Below are 17,650 nucleotides of genomic sequence, written 5' to 3' on the forward strand. Positions count from 1 at the left end.
TCTTTGATAAAAAGGCCAAGCAAACACCTATTAAAAACACCATGGCAGCCTAGTGATGGGAGTACTGTGCTGCCTTAGCTCAGATTAAGGGCTCAGTACAGGAATCTTTACCCAGGAAAGATACCCATTGTGTTTCTGTAGGCATTTTGCTTGGGTAAGATCTGTGGGTTTAGAAGCCCTTTAAGTTTGGTTTAATATTACTCTCCAAACCCCTTGTTTTCAAGGAGTTGTTCGAAATCAATGAGGCTAGAAGCTAAGTCTTCTTTAACCCGCCACCTCGTAAAACATTACTTCATTTAAAAACATTTTATACCAGATTTAGCTTTCAAAAAAAATATCTTACAGAACAGATGCAGTTCATCAAAATGTTCTAAAATGCTCTAAAATGCTACATGTAGGCAATCTTTTATTAAATTTCTTTATTCAAAAAACTAAATTATCAAGCTTTGTGTGTTGTTTCTTGTTTCTTTTTTTTTTTTTTTCTGAAGTACATAACATTATACAACAGTGTTAGAACTGGATAGCCAGTCTTTAATAAATCAATTACAGTATCTGACATCTGAAATGTACATTGAAAATCTTTGTTCTTTTAACAATTAAACAATATCAGCGCATAGATTGTGTCACCCAGAAATGGATCCCTTTAAGTGATTTGTGCTTTTTTTTCTTCTTTTATTTTCCTTTTTCTTTGACATTGCAAACTCTGTAATGAAAATGCCACAGTTTTGGCAGTGAACAAGCAGAGGAATTCTCTGCTTGATTTATTTTAAATAAACAGTGATAAATAGCTCTTTTTCTCTGTACAGAAATATTGGCTTCAAAAAGTCAGTGTATTGTACTCAGTAGAGCATGTAGAGTAATGCTACACCTTAAAAATTGGCTTTTTAGTTAGTGATGTTAAAAAATGCAAGCCTCTTTCTGGTTTGCTGCAATTGTTTCTATGTACCATAGGACTGTATTGCACAAAAAAAAAAAAAAAAGTTTTTAAATACAGATATAATTTATGTTATTGGATTAAATATTGCAACAACTAAGTGGTAAGTGAAGCAGTTTTACTTGCACATGCAGTGTGAGAATACACAAGGGGACTGTTCATAAAACTACAAATACATCATTGCAATCTTGACTGCAGTAGGGTGAAAGGAGTGTGAAACAAATGTATTTTGGCAAATCCATTGATCCCCTCCTACGCCATCTTGAGCAAGGAGGACCTTGGTAAAAATGTAGACAGAGACCATAATTTGTTTTTTTTTTCTTCACAGTAGCCTGAGTAGAGCTAAACTGTAGTTCTCCAGGAACCCAGCTCCAGATGTTATTAAACTACTTTTCTTCCATCCCACCCACCCCAAAACAAAAAAAAAACCTAATCAAGTTGTTTTTTTTTTTGAAAATTATAACTAAGTTTCAGAAGTAGAGCCTGTAATACTTTCAACAAGAGACTTATAAATCTGAGAGTTCAAAAACCTTGGAAAAGAGTCTCTGTGCATCAAGGTGTATATCTGGAGCTGGGCGTCTTCATACATGTGAGGGCTGGGATCCAACAAGTTTCTGTTGATAACTTCTCTCACCCGGGAATCAAGACTAACCTGAAGAAGATGAGCACAGAATAATAAAACAATAACATTGGAAAAGCTGTAATATGTCTCTTTATTTCTCAGGGCTCCATTGAACATGCTGAGTTTATCAGTTATTCAAGTAATGCTCTGTGCTTCTTTCAGAACCATCACACAATTACTATGTAATACACTGAGACCATAAATTCAATTTGAGTTTTGCCTTGGTCTTTGCATCCATCTTAAGATCTGTACAATGAAATGCAGCTGTATAGCAGATTAAATGCACTGCAATTGAAGTTTTCAAAAAATATATTGTTTTAACTTGGAAAATAATTTGTATGTATTTAAAATTATTTCTCTCAAATGAATGTTGAATTACCTTCATTCAGAGAGTTGCAGGTTTTTTGGGTTTTTTTTTTTTTTTCTTTTTTTTTTTTTCCTCTGAGCATTTGTATTCAAACTTTTGGAAGATTTCTATTCATCATTCTTACCTGCATGCCATGCCCTAGATATTTTTTTTCTGGGTTTTTTTTGTTTGTTTGTTTTGGTTTTTTTTTAGGCACTGCACTTGTTCTTTACAAATTACCCAGAGATTTTTATCATTTTTATTGTGTTAATCTCCCCATTAATACTAACTACTTCATATATGTTCTTTTTGTCAGGACTCCTTAACATCTGGTAATTCATACTTTCAGGAGATCATATATCCCTACTGAAGTTGTTAGCAGATTTCAGTTGTAGCTTCTCATTTACTTACCATTTGTGATGAACTCCTGTGCCTAGGCAGAAAAGGACATATTATGCTTGGGATGAATGTCCAGATGATTTTAGAATATCCTTTAGAAATCTGAGTGAATGTACAGTTTACCCACAAAATGCTCTAAAACCTAGTAAATTAATGCGTTCTTGATTAAATGAAATGGCAGTAGCGGCAAAGGCCAGTGACACCAGCAAGGGTTTACTCAGCTAAGAAGAAAAGGGCTAAAATCCTGAGTAGATAAATGCCAAGAAGAGATCAGTTAAGACACTCTTATTTATACCAAGTTGCAACTTGTCCCTACTGCTCTGCAACCATACAGAGAGAGAATACTGTCTGAAGGATTGACTTCAGCTGTGGAAAGCTCCATGTATTAAGATACCTTGCTACATGAAGGATGCTAACCAAGATGAAAACTCAGAATATGTTTGGATGTGTGAGTCTGTGATTTCATACATGGTGAAGCAAAGTCTTTGAAAGATGCTGGCGTGGTGTGATATAGTATGGTACAGTACTGAGAAGTAAATATACATTTTCATTCTATCTTCAGTACCAGCTGTAGAATCTGGCATTGTTGGTTTGTTGGCATATTGGAGTATGCTACTGACAGATCAGACAAGCTCTTTCCCCTCCAGTATTTGCTGTCACTTGGTTATCAGTCACAAGGCACAACTATAGGGGACCAGTGGTGCTGCTCAGCCAGTGAGTGTGGGCAGGAGTACAGTGCTACGCTAGTTTTGAGTGGCAGTGTTGCAGCCACGTGTCTTCAGAATATATTTGCATACTCTTCAAGCCCAGCCCATTACTATTTCTATAGCACAAAAAGAACACACTAAGATTTAAGCAGTTCTGCCCCTGACATACAGGCACCCACATTTATGTCAACAAAATCAGTTTGTGCAGCTAATTGGTTCTTCAATATCAAACACAATAGCTGGGATAAGAAAACCCTCAAATTTGGCAGGGTAGTGGGGTTTTGAGCCACTGAGCATAATAAAAGTTAATTGCATTTAGAGAATGCAAAAAACAAAATTAATTATGGAACCATTAATTTGCTTTGTATTTTTTCAGTGACTCATTAAAGCCAGATGGCAAAACTAGTTGGAATTACTAAAGGTATTTTCTTGCTAAACAGATGAATACAAAGTATCTGTTTAGAACACCAAGACCTTCTGCCTCAATAATTTCTTTACTGAACAAGTCATGCTAAATATTTCAGTTCTTATGCCAAAAGGTAACATCTGGAAAGGGATGCCTGGATAAACAAGAATTTTTCAGTTCCCATGCTGTTCTAGTGCATTGCAAACAGTTCTTGTTCGCCTCCGAAGATTTCTAGTATGGGCAGGAGCAAATGGATGGATGAGATCTGTATGCATCCAGTGCACTAAGTTCATGAGTAGCTTTGTTAAACTCTTAAGTCAAACAATGCTTAGTTGGTGTTTGAATCCTAAATGCTGATTGGTCTTAGCTTAAAAAGACAATTGAGCATTCATCCCATACCTATCTGCTAAAAACACAATATTAAAAAGTTCTTATTAGCTTGCTGTATTGGCAATTGTATTTCACTCCAAAGCAAAAGCAGATACTATGGCACAAGAGAAGATAATGGAGCTATAAATCACTTTTGACTTCATTCATATGAATGAAGTTGCAAATTACTGAATGCAGTGAAGAAGTAAAATGTAGGAAGCAAGGTCCACAGTGAGCACAAATTAGCATAATGCCATTGAGTAGAAATTCAAATGCAATGCACAAAGAGAAGGCAAAGGTGATAAAGGTACATGATGTGGCCTAAGAAAAACTCTTCTATCGTGCTTATATATTTATATATCTTTGTATTACAAAACATGGCTTGATAGGGATGATTTTTCTTTACTACAGGTGAAGATAATGCCAGAATTTGTCTATTTCAGTAAAAGGGTTGAATAAAATCTTATATAATTCCCTAGATATTATACATTTCATTAGATAAAATGTCAGCTTCATTCCTGGACTCTCACACAAGAATTCAGATTTTCTCCCAGACAATTTTAGCAGCAGATAAATCTATAAAGATTGTGATTTAAATCCCTTAATTATGATGCTTTTTCTCCAGAAATCCATCTGCATTTCTTCCTCTCTCTGTCAGACACGTAGCATTACTAAAGAAGCAAACCTATTTCTCAGTCTTGTCTTAGTGAATTTCTTGAACCTTACAGAGAACTTGGATGATTTGTGGCTGGTAATGCTAAATGGCCCAGTGGATGCTGTTTCTGTCCCTTCCTTTCCTGATTTAATGTTCATACTACATCATCTGACAGACTTTCAGACCCTCACCTGGCAGTCCAGTGTATAACACTTCTCTCTGGGATAACAGTAAATGTAAATGTAACATTTACAGCTTTACCTCTTTTGGTGATAGTATAGAAATGTAATCTTCATATATAAGTCTTGCTTTTTCTTCAATAACTTTCTTGTTCTGTTCCTTCTTTAGATCTTCACATGCAAGCCAGAAAAGCAGGTTCTCCTCACTATACTCCGTTCTGAGAAACTCTCTGAAAAGGTTCCTCCCAGCTGGTGTTTTCATCATCTTGTCAAAATTCTGAGCCCAAGACAAAATTTCGTCTGCAGTAGGGTTTTGGCTGCAAAAGCAAATATCATTACAAATATGCTTCTATTTTTGCAACAGTGTTTTCATACATTCATCCAAAAATTCTCCTTTCAACTGCACTTTAGTCCAAAGGGAAAACTGGAAGCAACAAGCTTCAGTAGTAACGGGGGAATTTTGTTTGCTCTTCACTTGTGCATTCATTACCCCAATAGCTCACTAAATGTCTTTAATGTTAAGAGACATGCACTTCTCTTTTTAGGAGTTTTCTGCTGATATTCTTAGCCATGTGGTTCAAAAGCACTGAATTCCTGCCTCTGCAGTTAAAGGAGATTCCAAGAAGCTGGAAATAGATTCTTTCATGAGGAGTTTAGATGACACCTGATGTCCCTGCCTCCCTCTGATGGATGGTCGCTGTACATGATTTGGTTTAGGAAGAACAAGAAAAAAAAAGCTCTTGGCAGCCAAAAGCATACTAATGAGGCCAACCAAAGTAGTAATTCAGAGAGATTTTAAATTAGCATATTTCTCTGTACTTGTACCTAAGGATTGCTAAGCTTCCCACTGTTTCAGGCTATTGACCTGAATGATAATCTTCTGGCCTGAGATGTGATGGCTTTTGCTGGCAAAACTGGAAAGAGAACAAATAGGGAAAAGTCCTTATTTCTGTTTCCTGAAGGAAACTATTTGTGACTTTTTCCAGTGGATGCACTGGTAAGTGATTGGGAGACTTACTGGCATCACTAATCCATTAATAAATACTTAAGAAATTAATTATTCAGATTACTTAACAATTAAATATAGTTTCAAACTTAATTTTGAGCACTTGCTGTCTCCCTCCTGATCCAGCACAAGAGCTCTACTAGCTGTTGTCATTACCTTCTGTGTTACCATGATGCACAGTAAGTGACATTTTTCTATATGACTTCTGTTCAAGTCAATTTATCAACTCCTACTCTGCATGCAAAGCAGATTGGATGATGGGAAGCTATTTGTGATAAATCACAAATTGTTTAACTGCAAAGTAATTGTAAACTGAATGAAAAAGTTTAAACACATATTTTAAGGTGAACAATCCCATTAGGACTTTGGACTCTGCTGAGGAGAGTGCAAAGAACCTGCTGAGATGGATGGGGCTGACAAACAACCTGGGCTCCCTTATTGTGTGTTGAGAAGCTCTTGTCACTGTCATATTTTGTGGAAATTGGTGATATTGTCTTCTCATAAAAGACCATGATGAGTTGTTTGGGCTGTTTTTACCATCATATATATCCTTTAAAGTTTTAATTTCCTTCTTATGGGATTAGAGAACTCAGGGCCCCTGACAGATTACAATTTTCCCCACACAATAAACATGGATCCAAGATTTAGACAGAAGTACAAGCTCAGACTTTCAGTGTATTTAGACTTGTTTGCAAGATATGTGTTTTTTTGTTAATTCCAGTGAAAACATAGTTCAAGCTGTTTTATGAAAGATAGCCCTGTTAAAAATTTGGTCATGAAGAACATTGTGACTATAATTTTTTTTCTTGTCTGGATAGACAGGAAAAAAGGCTCTCATAGGTAGCAGAGGTTTCTTATAGAGACTCACATATGGAACTGTCCATGCACCTTTCATTTTTCCCCATGGCTCTTCCCCACAAATAAGAAACTGTAAATAATCCTGACTTGTGAATGTCTCTGCTGTAATTTCATTGTCAGCACAGATTTTGATTCCTTTTGCATGGAATTTTTTGGAGGAAAAGCAATTAAAAGGACGTTCCCAAAGAATTAAGCCCAAGACAATTCTTGATATTAGTAAAAGACAAAACACTTATTAGATAACAGTTTGACCAACTTACCATTCTTCTATGACCTGAATACTCTCCAGTTTGGTCGTATGTGTTGGCCTTCCTGCATTGTCTCCTCTATCTTCATTCCTAACAGTGAGGCTGCAATGTAGTATAACACTTTATTTTGTCTAGAGAAAGATAGTTTAAAACAATGACTATAGTAATGCAAACTTTTAAAAGATATAGGGTATAATTTTTCACTCTTGTGTTTAAAATTGTGGCAAAAATTTTTTATAATTACTTTTCACCTGAACTATGATGAATATAAATTTACAATTGCTAGTAACACATATAGGTTTCTTTTGAAGCTCACAGTTTATCCACTGAAAGATGGGTGAATTCTTAGAGGTCATTCTTGGAGTGATTTCTCTTAGTTAACTGAGAATACTAACAGCAATATGAGTAGGGAGATATGAATATCTGAACTGGATATTGATGGGGCTTTGATGCCCCACCAGTTCTGGGTAGTCTTTCAGTCTTCATGAATGTTCCATTTTCTCTCTCCAAGATAGAGTCCAGTAGATGGCTCAGATACAGAACTTAGCATGTGGCAGCTCCTTATGATTTCCTTTTCTGACCTAAATTTGTTTTCCATTCCAAAAAGTAAAACATACTGGTCTCAGAGTAGAAAGGCATCCATTATCCTCATATTAACACAAGCAAGGAAAAGAAAGACTTCCTTTATGCAAGCATGTTTTAAATGGGGTTGTTTTGGGTTTTTTTTTTGCTTCTTCTTTGAACTGCTAATTAGAATAACTTTTTTTTTTTTTTCTGCAAATATCTTTTTAATCAGATCTCCTACAGTGGCAAAGACTTCCTCTCTGTGTGTTCTCTGTGAATCTTCAAGAACATGGTATTGTCAGCAAACCCTCAATTCCTGACAACTGCAGAAATAAAGTGTGTTTTGAGTGACGTAGACATTCATATGGAAAATCTGGTTCTTCTAATTAAGCTTAAGAAGTGAAATACAGTAAGGAGATGGAAATTTCTTTTCATCAGGTGTTCACTATGTGTCCGGTTGATAGAAACCAAGCAACCGAATAAAAAATTCCCTCACCCTAGGCTGAGCAGTTAAACCTGCATGGGGGTGAGCCTGGAGCCAAGCATATAGGTGTGGAGAGAGCCATGTTTTGGCAGTCTGTTTTTCCCCTTGGTATGCCTATTGTAGCTGCAGTGTATGTGGAGCTCTGTGGTTGGTGGTTTACTGAACCCTAACCCGAGGCATAAGATTAACCCTAGGCTGAGAAGTTTAAACTGTGTTGGTGTGAGGCTGGAGGCATGCAGAAATGTGTGGGGGGAGCCATGTTTTGGCAGTCCTATGTTCTCTGTGGCATGCCAATTGCATTGGCAGAGTCCCAGATCCTCAGGGCTTGGCAGGTTTCTGAACCTTAACCTTAGCTGTAGCCTTTACTGTAACAGATGCCCTAACCCTAGGCTGAGCAGTTAAACCTGCATAGGGGTGAGACAGAAGCCAAGCATATAGGTGTTGAGGGAGCCATGTTTTGGCAGTCTGGTTTTGCCCTCGGCATTCCTTTTGTATCTGCAGAGTCGCTGGAGCTCTAGGCTTTGTGATTTTCTAAACCCGAACCCAAGGTGTTACACTAACCGTAGGATGAGTAGTTAAATCTGCATGGGGGTTCAGACTGGAGCTGGGCAGCAAAGTGTGGAGATAGCCATTTTTGTACCAGTCCTGTGCTCCCCTCGGCATGCCTATTGTAGGTGGACTGTCCATGGAGCTCTATGTTTGGTGATTTCCTGAACCCTACCCTAGGTATAAACCTAAGACTAGGCTAGGCACCTAAACCTCTATGGGGGTGAGACCTGAGTGAAGCAGAAATGTGTGCGTAGAGCCTTGTTACGGCAGTCCTCTTCTTCTTGGCATGCCTTTTGTAATTACAGACTCTCAGAACCTTGGGTCTTTGCTGTTCTCTGAACCCTAACCCTAGGGGTAACCCTAACCCTAAACCTAACCCTAACCCTGACCATAACTCTAACCCTAACCTTAGGCATAACCCTAATGCTAGCTCTACACTGAGTGGTTAAACCTGCATGGGGGTGAGACTGGAGCCAGGCAGCAAAGTGTGGAGAGAGCCATTGTTACAACAGTCCTGTGCTTCTCTTGGCATGCCTATTGCAGCTGCAGTGCCCCTGGAGACCTGTGGTTGGTGGTTTCCTGAACCCAATCCTAGGCGTAAGCCTAACTGTAGACTGAGCAATTAAAGCTGTATTGGTGTGAGGAGAGAGACATATTTTGGCAGTCTGGTTTTCCCCTTGGCATGCCTTTTGTATCTGCAGAGTCGCTGGAGCTCTAGGCTTTGTGGTTTTCTGAACACTAACCATAAGCGTTACCCTAACTCTAGGCTGAGTAGTTAAATCTGCATGGGGGTGATACTGGAGGCTGGAGGCACGCAGGGGGAGCCATCTTATGGCAGTGCTGTGTTCTCCTTGGCATGCCTTTTGTAGTGGCAGAGTCCCAGAACCTCGGGTCTTTGCTGTTTTCTGAACCCTAACCCTAGGCATACCCCTAACCCAACCTTTAGCCTTAACCCTATGCTGAGTACTTAAGCCTGTATGCTGGTGGGAATGTATCCAGGCATCAAAGTGTTTAGGGACCCATTATTAAATCAGTGCTACGTTGTCCTTGCTGTGCCTATTGCACACTCCCAGAACCTCGGGGCTTTGGAGTTTTCTTAGCCCTAACCCTAGCTGTAACCCTAACCCTAGGCTGAGCACCTAAACCTGTATGGGGGTGAGACCTGAGGGAAGCAGAAAAGTGTGGATAGAGCCATATTATGGTAGTTCTGTGTTCTCGTTGGCCATCCAGTTGTAGTGGAAGAGTCCCAGTACCTCAAGAGTTGAACTCTAACTGAACTCCAACTCTAGGCATAACGCTAACTCTAGCTGTAGCCAAAACCCGAGGTTGAGCAGTTAAACTTATATGGGGGTGAGACAGGACCCAAGCATATAGGTGTGGAGAGCCATGTTTTGGCAGTCTGGCTTTCCCTTTGGTATGCCTTTTGTAGCAGCACACTCTCAGAAATTTGGGTCTTTGCCGTTTTCCAAATGCTAACCTGAGATGTAACCCTAGCCCTAGCTGTAGCTGAAACCATTGGCTGAGCAGTTAAATTGGCACGGGAGTGAGACTGGAGCAGAGCATACAGGTGTGGAGAGAGGCATATTTTGGCAGTCTGGTTTTCTCCTTGGCATGCCTTTTGTAGCTGCAGAGTTGCTGGAGCTCTAGGCTTTGTGGTTTTCTGAACGCCAACCCTAGGCGTTACCCTTACCCTCAGCTGAGCAGTTAAAGCTGTACTGGGGTGAGGCTGGAGGCACGCAGAAATGTGGGTGAGGGAGCCATGTTATGGCAGTCTTGTGTTCTCCTTGGCATGTCAGTTGTAGTGGCAGAGTCCCGGTACCTCAGGGCTTGGTAGTTTTCTGAACCCCAGCTCCAAGCATAACCCTAGCTGTAGCTGAAACCCTAGGCTGATCAGTTAATCCTGAACTGAGGAGAGAGGTTTCTTGCTAAGACCAACTCTTGTGTACTGCCTACAGAGCAAATACCCTATCTTCCCTGGAATATCTTGTTTGTGGAAAACTCTCTTCCACAAATCTTCAGCAGTTTTAATTGGTTACATTTTTGGGTAAAGGCCTTTGAGCTCACTCACTTCAATTGAACTACAAGTAAAGCTAAGTGATCATCTTCACTTATCCCCTGGAAGCCTTTTCATGTCCCCCCAACTGCCATACTGCAAAGGTCTCTTGCAGGGTAGATGTCAGATTCCTTCTAAGCCTTCTGTGTACAATTAAAGGAGACAGATTATTGGGCATCAGTGCCCCACAGTTTTCAAATTTACTGAGCTCCTTATGAAAGAAAGAGGGGATAAAAATACATGACTCTTGCTCTTGGTAGGACACAAAGGAGGAAGCAAAATAAAATTGGCAGAAAAGCCAACCTCCCTGTGCTAGTGCCTGAAGATTTTTTTTGAAGAATGCAATTTACAAGTGTTTGGAAGAAAACAACTAGTTGCATGTCTGCTCAGGGAGCTGGAATAATGGATTGCTAAGTAAGGTTGGGGAGGTGAAACAGCAGGCTTACTCCTCTAGCCTTGCCAAACTGAGCTCAAAACTATAAAGTCACAGCTCTAAGTATGAAATGTGCAACTCTCTGGAGAAAGTGTAATTGAGGAAATTATGGATTGTAATGTTAGAAGACTTACTGCAACTTTTGCAAGTCTCAGGCAACTGAAGTCATTGAAATCATGCCTCATAAGGAAGCACATTCTTCTCTCCTCTATTGAAATGGAGCTTTGCAGAAGATTAAGACATGGAATGATTCATGACCACAGACACATGACTGATACTTTTCTGTTAGCTACCTAAATTAGGCAGTCTTCCTGAAAGGTGTGCCTAAGGTCTACATCTGGTCAGTGAAGAGAGGAAGCTCTGTTGAAGATCTTCACAGGGATATATCATCTGCTTCTGCTGTAAAGGGACAAGTGTTTCCTGTTGGGAACTTCAGAAGCACCTCATTTTTTTCCATGGAGGAGGACTAGTGTTTACTTCACTACTTGTACTCAGAAACAAGCTCAGAGCTTAAACTAGTTGGGCAACATCATGAGCATACCTTTTAAAATAAAATAGCCATCTTAACAGTCCTGTTAATCTCCATTCTTTTTCAGTCTGAGCAAAGCTTATTAATAAAGTCTTGCTTTGTCTCTGTAAACTGAGAAATTTACTATCCTGATGATTATCAAGCCAATAGATGTACTAAGTCTGACTCGGATGGAATTCATAGTAATCCTTATGGTGCTATGTTTTGGATTTTTGACCAAAACAGTGTTGATAACACATGAATGTTATAACTGCTGCTGAGCAATCACTGCGCAGAAACAAGGATTTCTCTGTTTCTGACATTGCCTTGTCAGTGGCCTGGCTGGGGGTGCATAAAAAGCTGTGAGGGGACACAGCTGGGACAGGTGACCACAACTGACCAAAGGAATATTCCATATCAGATGACATTGTGATCAGCAATAAAAGTTGCAGAAGAAAAAGGGAGGATGGAGGTTGAGAGTTGCAGCATCTCTTTTCCCAAGTCACTGTAACATGTGGTGGACCATGGCTTTCCAGAATATGGCTGAACTGATGGGAAGCTGTGAATTAATTTTTTGTTTTGCTTTACTTGTGCACACAGCTTTGCCTTACCAATTAAACTCTTTATGTCAATGAAAGAGTTTTGTTGCTTTAATTTCTCTGATTCTCCTCTCCATTCTGCTGGTGAGGAGTGAGTAAGCATCTGCTTGGGTTGAGCTACCTACAAGCATTATTCCATAACAATAGAGAAGTCCGCCAAATAGTTGTTATCTTTAAGGAAGATATATTAGAGAAAAGAAAAAAGTTTTCAATAAGATGTACCAAATAATTTCTCTACTTTTTTGCCTTTAACAAATTTCTATTAGGCAAGATACTATTTCCCCAAACAAAGGTGTGAATATTTGCCTATGATGTTGTGCAAACAGAAGACTTAATGCCTATTCTGATTTTAACATGGGGTAGAACAGAAGAAAACAAGCACCACATGATTCACCAAAGATATTTTCAGAATTCTAATGATTTATTTGGATACAGGAACTATTGAACTAACTCTTTGAACAGTAAAAACGGAATGTTTTAAACTAAAATCTGCCCATTCTCCTCCCATTTCTGTGAATGGTGAAGAAGTTGAGGCAACAAGTGGTTAGTGATGTAAGAGCTGTCCTCAATCACACACAGGTGGAAAAACTGAAGAAAATTCAAATCTTGATAGAACATTGCCTTCCTCATTAATGAATCCAGCAACATTTCCAGACAGGTATCTCTTGAGAAATTTATGTTACTCAAATACAAAGACCTGTGGAACTAGGGAAAACATGTAATTATCTTAGGTCCAGAGAACCCATTACAGTTGTTGATCACGATTTTTTGTTACAGAGAACTATCCTAGAGAATTAATTACCTAGAATCCCCTATATATGAGAGAATAATAAAGTTAGCCACTTTAAAAAAAATATTATTATTTTTGTAATTTTTTAGTGTAGACAACTGAGGCAAGAACAGTAACCTGTACTCTTCCTGGACAGTTCTGATTTATGAAACAAATTTGGCATCACAATCAGTTACTTCATTTTAAATGAGATTCTGGAACATTTCATACTGCATTTCTCAAAGTTTTGTCCCTTCTTTACTCTAATGGAGTTTCCACTGCAGAATCAAAGAAGTTAAATCTGGAAAATACTACATCACCTTTTCTTTCTTTTTGATTTTAGCAAACATGAGTGATGTAACGATTCCTTTGATCACTTATTTGACTAAATCTTGAAAACTAGCAACATGCTTAAAAATGAAATCAGTTGTCATTAAGTTTTAAAAATTACACTATTTTATTGAATAATATTGATATTATGTGAACACTATTGATAGTATATTAATATTATTCATATTCTAGTATGCAAGGAAAATGCCAACCCTAGCTGTACATGCACAGTGATGGCCTTTATTTTCATTCAGGAAAGAGATGTTGTATTCAGGGTGGGTAATTCCATGAAAACAGCATCTCTGGGGCTATTAAAAAATAAGCAGAGTGCTAGGAATTAGTAACAAAACTCAAGAGCAAACACAAAATATGGTGCACCCATGCCTCAACCAGAAAAGCAGATCTAGTCACACATCTCAGATGGGAAATAGCAAAATAGGAAAGGTACATAGAGAGAACAAGGTAGGTGAGTAAATAGGACAGATAAGGAGAAATCATGGTCTGGGTCAGTTTCTGTATAACAGAGATTAAAAATAGAGAAGACTGTGGAAGAAAAGACAGCTGAAGGGAGATATTTGAAAGCTCTGTAAAATCTTGACCATCCTGGGAGCAATTAGTCACGGTTCTTCACATAAGAAGAGGGAAGTATCAAATGAGATTATTTTCTAGCAGGTTAATACAAACAAGAGGGAATAAGTATTACTTCATGGAGTGCACAGGTCCATTGTAGAATTTATTGCTAGAGCAAACCCTGGGTGCCAAAAGTTTAGATGAGTTCAGGAAGTAGCTTCAGAAAATGGTTTGACAAATTAAGGAAATAAAATTCTACCAAAGTCTATAAACCACACAGAAATGAACTCTGGGCCAGGAAATCCCTAAATTGCAGATTGACAGTAGTTGTGAGGTGTCTTACTGTGGGTAAAGGAGGTGTATATCTACTTGTTTCGTCCTTATCTTGCGGTATCTGATAAAGGTCACTTCCTGAAATAGGATACTGAGGTAAATGAATCTCTGGCCTGTAACACTGTAGCTGATATTGTGCCCTTGTCCCGGAGCAGAGACAAAAGTGACAAAACACTCTCTTTACTTCCTGTTGAATACATTTTCACCTGTTTCTCTCTACTGACCATATTGCAAAGTAACTTAGTAAAACATGAGCTCTGGCTCATCCTTGCTCCAAATATACTCTGCCTTCAGGTGAAACTGGAACTAACAGGCAAGGCAGATCTACCCTGCTACAGCCTCCAGGATGTGGCAGCATCTCGGAAAAAAAACTGTCCTGTTTGGTACCTAGTGCATATATGCTGGTATGTATTTTTAAATCTACTGAAGCAAATAGCCTCAGATTTTAGACTGGGGCAGATGGATGATTGGAGTGAAAATAACAGATACAGAGGAATTGTCACTCCAAAAAAGCTGAACTGTCTGGTTAATATGGGGCACAGGCTCTGAATAGTGCTGCATGTCATTTACCTTATATTTCAATACTGTGTTCATGAAAAACAAAGAAAGATCTGATGCATCTCAAGACACTGAGATTTAAAGCTATTTCTGAAACTGACTTTAAATCATTGACTTTACAAGTGAACCCTTTGTTGAGGAAGGGACAAGTAGCCCCTAAAATTATGCCACTCTGTTTAAAAGATAAAGTGGAATTTAAGGCTCACATTTTCAGATTGCAGAATTTATATCAATAATTTAACAGGACACCACATATTCACATTTATGACCAACTCCCTTTTATTCTCCTGAATACAGAGAACTTCACTATCAAAAGTACAAGCAGAAAAATAAATTGAATCCAAGCTATAAAATATTAATTACTGAGTCACTCACAAATACAAGTTTTACAGCTGAAATTTCCTTATTTGGTTGCAGCTTAAATAGGATATAGCTTGAATTTACTATTCTTTCCTCTTCCCCATCCATGGATGTCCATCCATGGACATGCAACATGTCCAGCCAAATTAGGAAATATTGAAATCAAATTTTTAAGCGAAAAGGTAAATTGTGTCTCCTCTCCCAGAAGTTAACATGTCCCCAGTGCTTTCCATTCTCATCATTTACCTGTGGTTGATATGGAAGCAAATATACTACAGGACATACCATGAACAGCTGCAGCAACAGCACCAACAAAAGCAACATGTGTTGTTGGGCCTTTGGTTTCCAGGTGCTTGAGACACAGCTGATGTTCCTTCATTTTGTGACTGCTGCCTCTTTCTCATTTCAGCTACTTCAGTGCCCAAGTGGCTATAAGAACACAGACATAAGAGATGTACAGAATTACTACAGACCATCATAAATTACATTCACATTTCCACAGCAATGTCTGATGCAACTGATTTTCACAGCTTGTGGCAACAGAAGCAACATCATCTGACCAGATGTGACCATCAACTGAGCCAGCCAAGAAACAGTTTCATTGTGTTAAAAGCAGTTTCCAGAAGACCAAATCTCAGCTCCTGTGCTGCTGAATCATGCCCATTCTTACTGCTTTGGCTGGACTCAAAGAGCTGTTTATTATCAGTGTTTTTAAGAGCAAGCCATACAGCTTTTGTAGCACTTGGGAGAGACTGGCTTGTTCCTTACCATAGGACTATCACAGCTGTTTTCATTGTACTAAATATGCAGCTAAAAATACAACAGGGTGGTTATTCACCTTAAACATGAGTTAGAAACTGATTTTTTTTTTTACTTTTTGACTTCTTTAGTCTATGTTGGACCAATGGAATCGATATAAGTGATATTATATCAAGGGCAGCTGTCTGGTAAGGGCCAAGATTTTTATGTCATAACTGAGAGGCTTGCCATTTAATAGTTATTCTTGCTAAATAAAATTAATAACAAATATGTATTTATAAAATACTTTTCCACCTTTGAGACTATTTTCTGGCCACAGATCTTTACTCATTGCCATTTTTTCCTACGTTTTATAGGCCAAGATCTTTTTTAGGCCAAGATTTTTTTCCTCCCACTGACTTAAAATATGCAGCTGGAAGTAGTATACCATGCATAATCTAGTCTTCAAAAGAAGTCAAACATTTACTGCTAAGTTACATTATTTAGGAAGGCTTAGATGTCAGGGTTGTTCTAATGGCACACATCTTTGTACAACAACAACTATAAATTTCCCAGAGTAATGGCTAGTACAAACATATAAATTAGAGTAAAATGTAGTACTTTTGCCTTTGAGAAAGTACTAACAGTACTGTGGGGAGGAGCTTGGTTGAAAACAGAAGTGGATAGAGATGGCCTGATGTGAGCAGCATGCACTGTGCTCCACACTCCCAGGGCATCCTGCTACAACCAGGAGTGCTGGGGAAAGGCAAAATCTGAGTGATTTGCCACCTGGATACACCATGCACAGGCAAAGAAGAGACATGCCACTTCTACATGCACTCAAGCAGCAACTGTGAGAATTTTCATTTACATGGTTGCTAAAACTCCCAAGGTTTTTATTCTGCAACAGTATCCTTCTTGACAGCTTACACACAACCACACACAGCATGGATATTAAGCTTCAGAACTCAAATTCATGCTCTAAAACTCAAGGTTGGCAGTTATTTTGCCTTCTTGCATAGCTATCTTTCCCATGTATACTGTCACTGAGTAGAATCAAGTAATTTCTGAAGTGTTTGGTCAAATCAAACAGTGAAGAATCATGTAACTATCACTGGTAGGTGCACCTGCTTATGCTATTGATATTACTTATGTTTTATAGCTGCTCTTGAAAATTAAAATTACATGCAAACAAAACCCACACCTTTTTTTTCATGTCAAATGCAAACCTCTGGTTAACAAGGGATGCTCTGGTGTAATCGGATAACTGCCCATATTTTTTCAATAGATAGGAAGGAAGGAAAACTGTTGAAGCATAATACATAGTTCAGAGAGTAAGTGACAGTACAAAGTCTGTCTCCAAATTACAATGCAGAATTTCTGCTGACTGTGCATGATGCAGTTAAATTATTTCATAGATAGATGCGTCATGTCAATTGTTTTTTGTTTTATTCAGCAAGTGCAATGACTATGGTTAAAGGAATTAAAGTCAGATATTTTCACATGGAATGCTTGTTTATTTTAAGATAGTGATTCCAGAAATATTTGTACAACAAAAAAAAAAGCCTCAAAATTAGTTTCAGAAACCAGTAAGTTACCCAAATTTAGGCATTTGTTGGGCTGTAATCCCATTCATTCCCCCTGTGTACCTGAAGCAGTTTTTTCACCATTTTAGCTATATATATATAAATTTACTATGGCTAGAATATGTAGCACTATAAATAAAGGGGACAGGAGGAAGGTTATCCATTCAGACATGATGATAACAGTTGGCTACTTTGCTGTAGTTTCACAAAAATTACCACACCACAAGATGCTGCTGCTGCTAAAATAAATATCCCTCTCCCTTTTCTCCTGCACAGCTCACAGTCATTCATTCCCTCACCTGAGCTGTCCCCCTTCTCTGTGTTGGCAGCAGCGTTTGTACGGGTAGCTGGTGAATGTGATAAAAGAGTAGGCATGATTGAAATTTAATCTAGAGGGAAAAGAAAAAAATAGGTTTAACTTGCTTCAAGAGACTTTCTCATTTACCACGGGAAGAGAATGTGATGTGAGCACTTGGACAGAGCAGGG

At 38.5% G+C, this 17,650-nt stretch overlaps 1 protein-coding gene across 2 annotated transcripts in view; it reads right to left on the bottom strand.

The window, feature by feature from the left end:
- Positions 1 to 1,240: 1,240 nt before the first annotated feature.
- The window catches only part of RGS17 (regulator of G protein signaling 17), a 53,427-nt gene continuing 37,017 nt past the window's right edge, over positions 1,241 to 17,650 (bottom strand). Inside the window, exons 2-6 of one of the 2 annotated variants that reach the window (XM_079331855.1) lie at positions 17,463 to 17,552; positions 15,125 to 15,268; positions 6,742 to 6,831; positions 4,700 to 4,934; positions 1,241 to 1,586 (exon numbers count right to left, since the gene is read on the bottom strand). In XM_079331855.1, the coding sequence (XP_079187981.1) occupies positions 1,398 to 1,586; positions 4,700 to 4,934; positions 6,742 to 6,831; positions 15,125 to 15,243 (633 nt within the window). In that variant the 5' untranslated portion in view covers positions 15,244 to 15,268; positions 17,463 to 17,552 and the 3' untranslated portion in view covers positions 1,241 to 1,397. The remainder of the gene's footprint in view (positions 1,587 to 4,699; positions 4,935 to 6,741; positions 6,832 to 15,124; positions 15,269 to 17,462; positions 17,553 to 17,650) is intronic. The other variant, XM_079331854.1, reaches the window with a different exon arrangement.

Source organism: Erithacus rubecula (assembly GCF_903797595.1).
Source record: "Erithacus rubecula genome assembly, chromosome: 2".
Lineage (NCBI taxonomy): Eukaryota > Metazoa > Chordata > Aves > Passeriformes > Muscicapidae > Erithacus > Erithacus rubecula.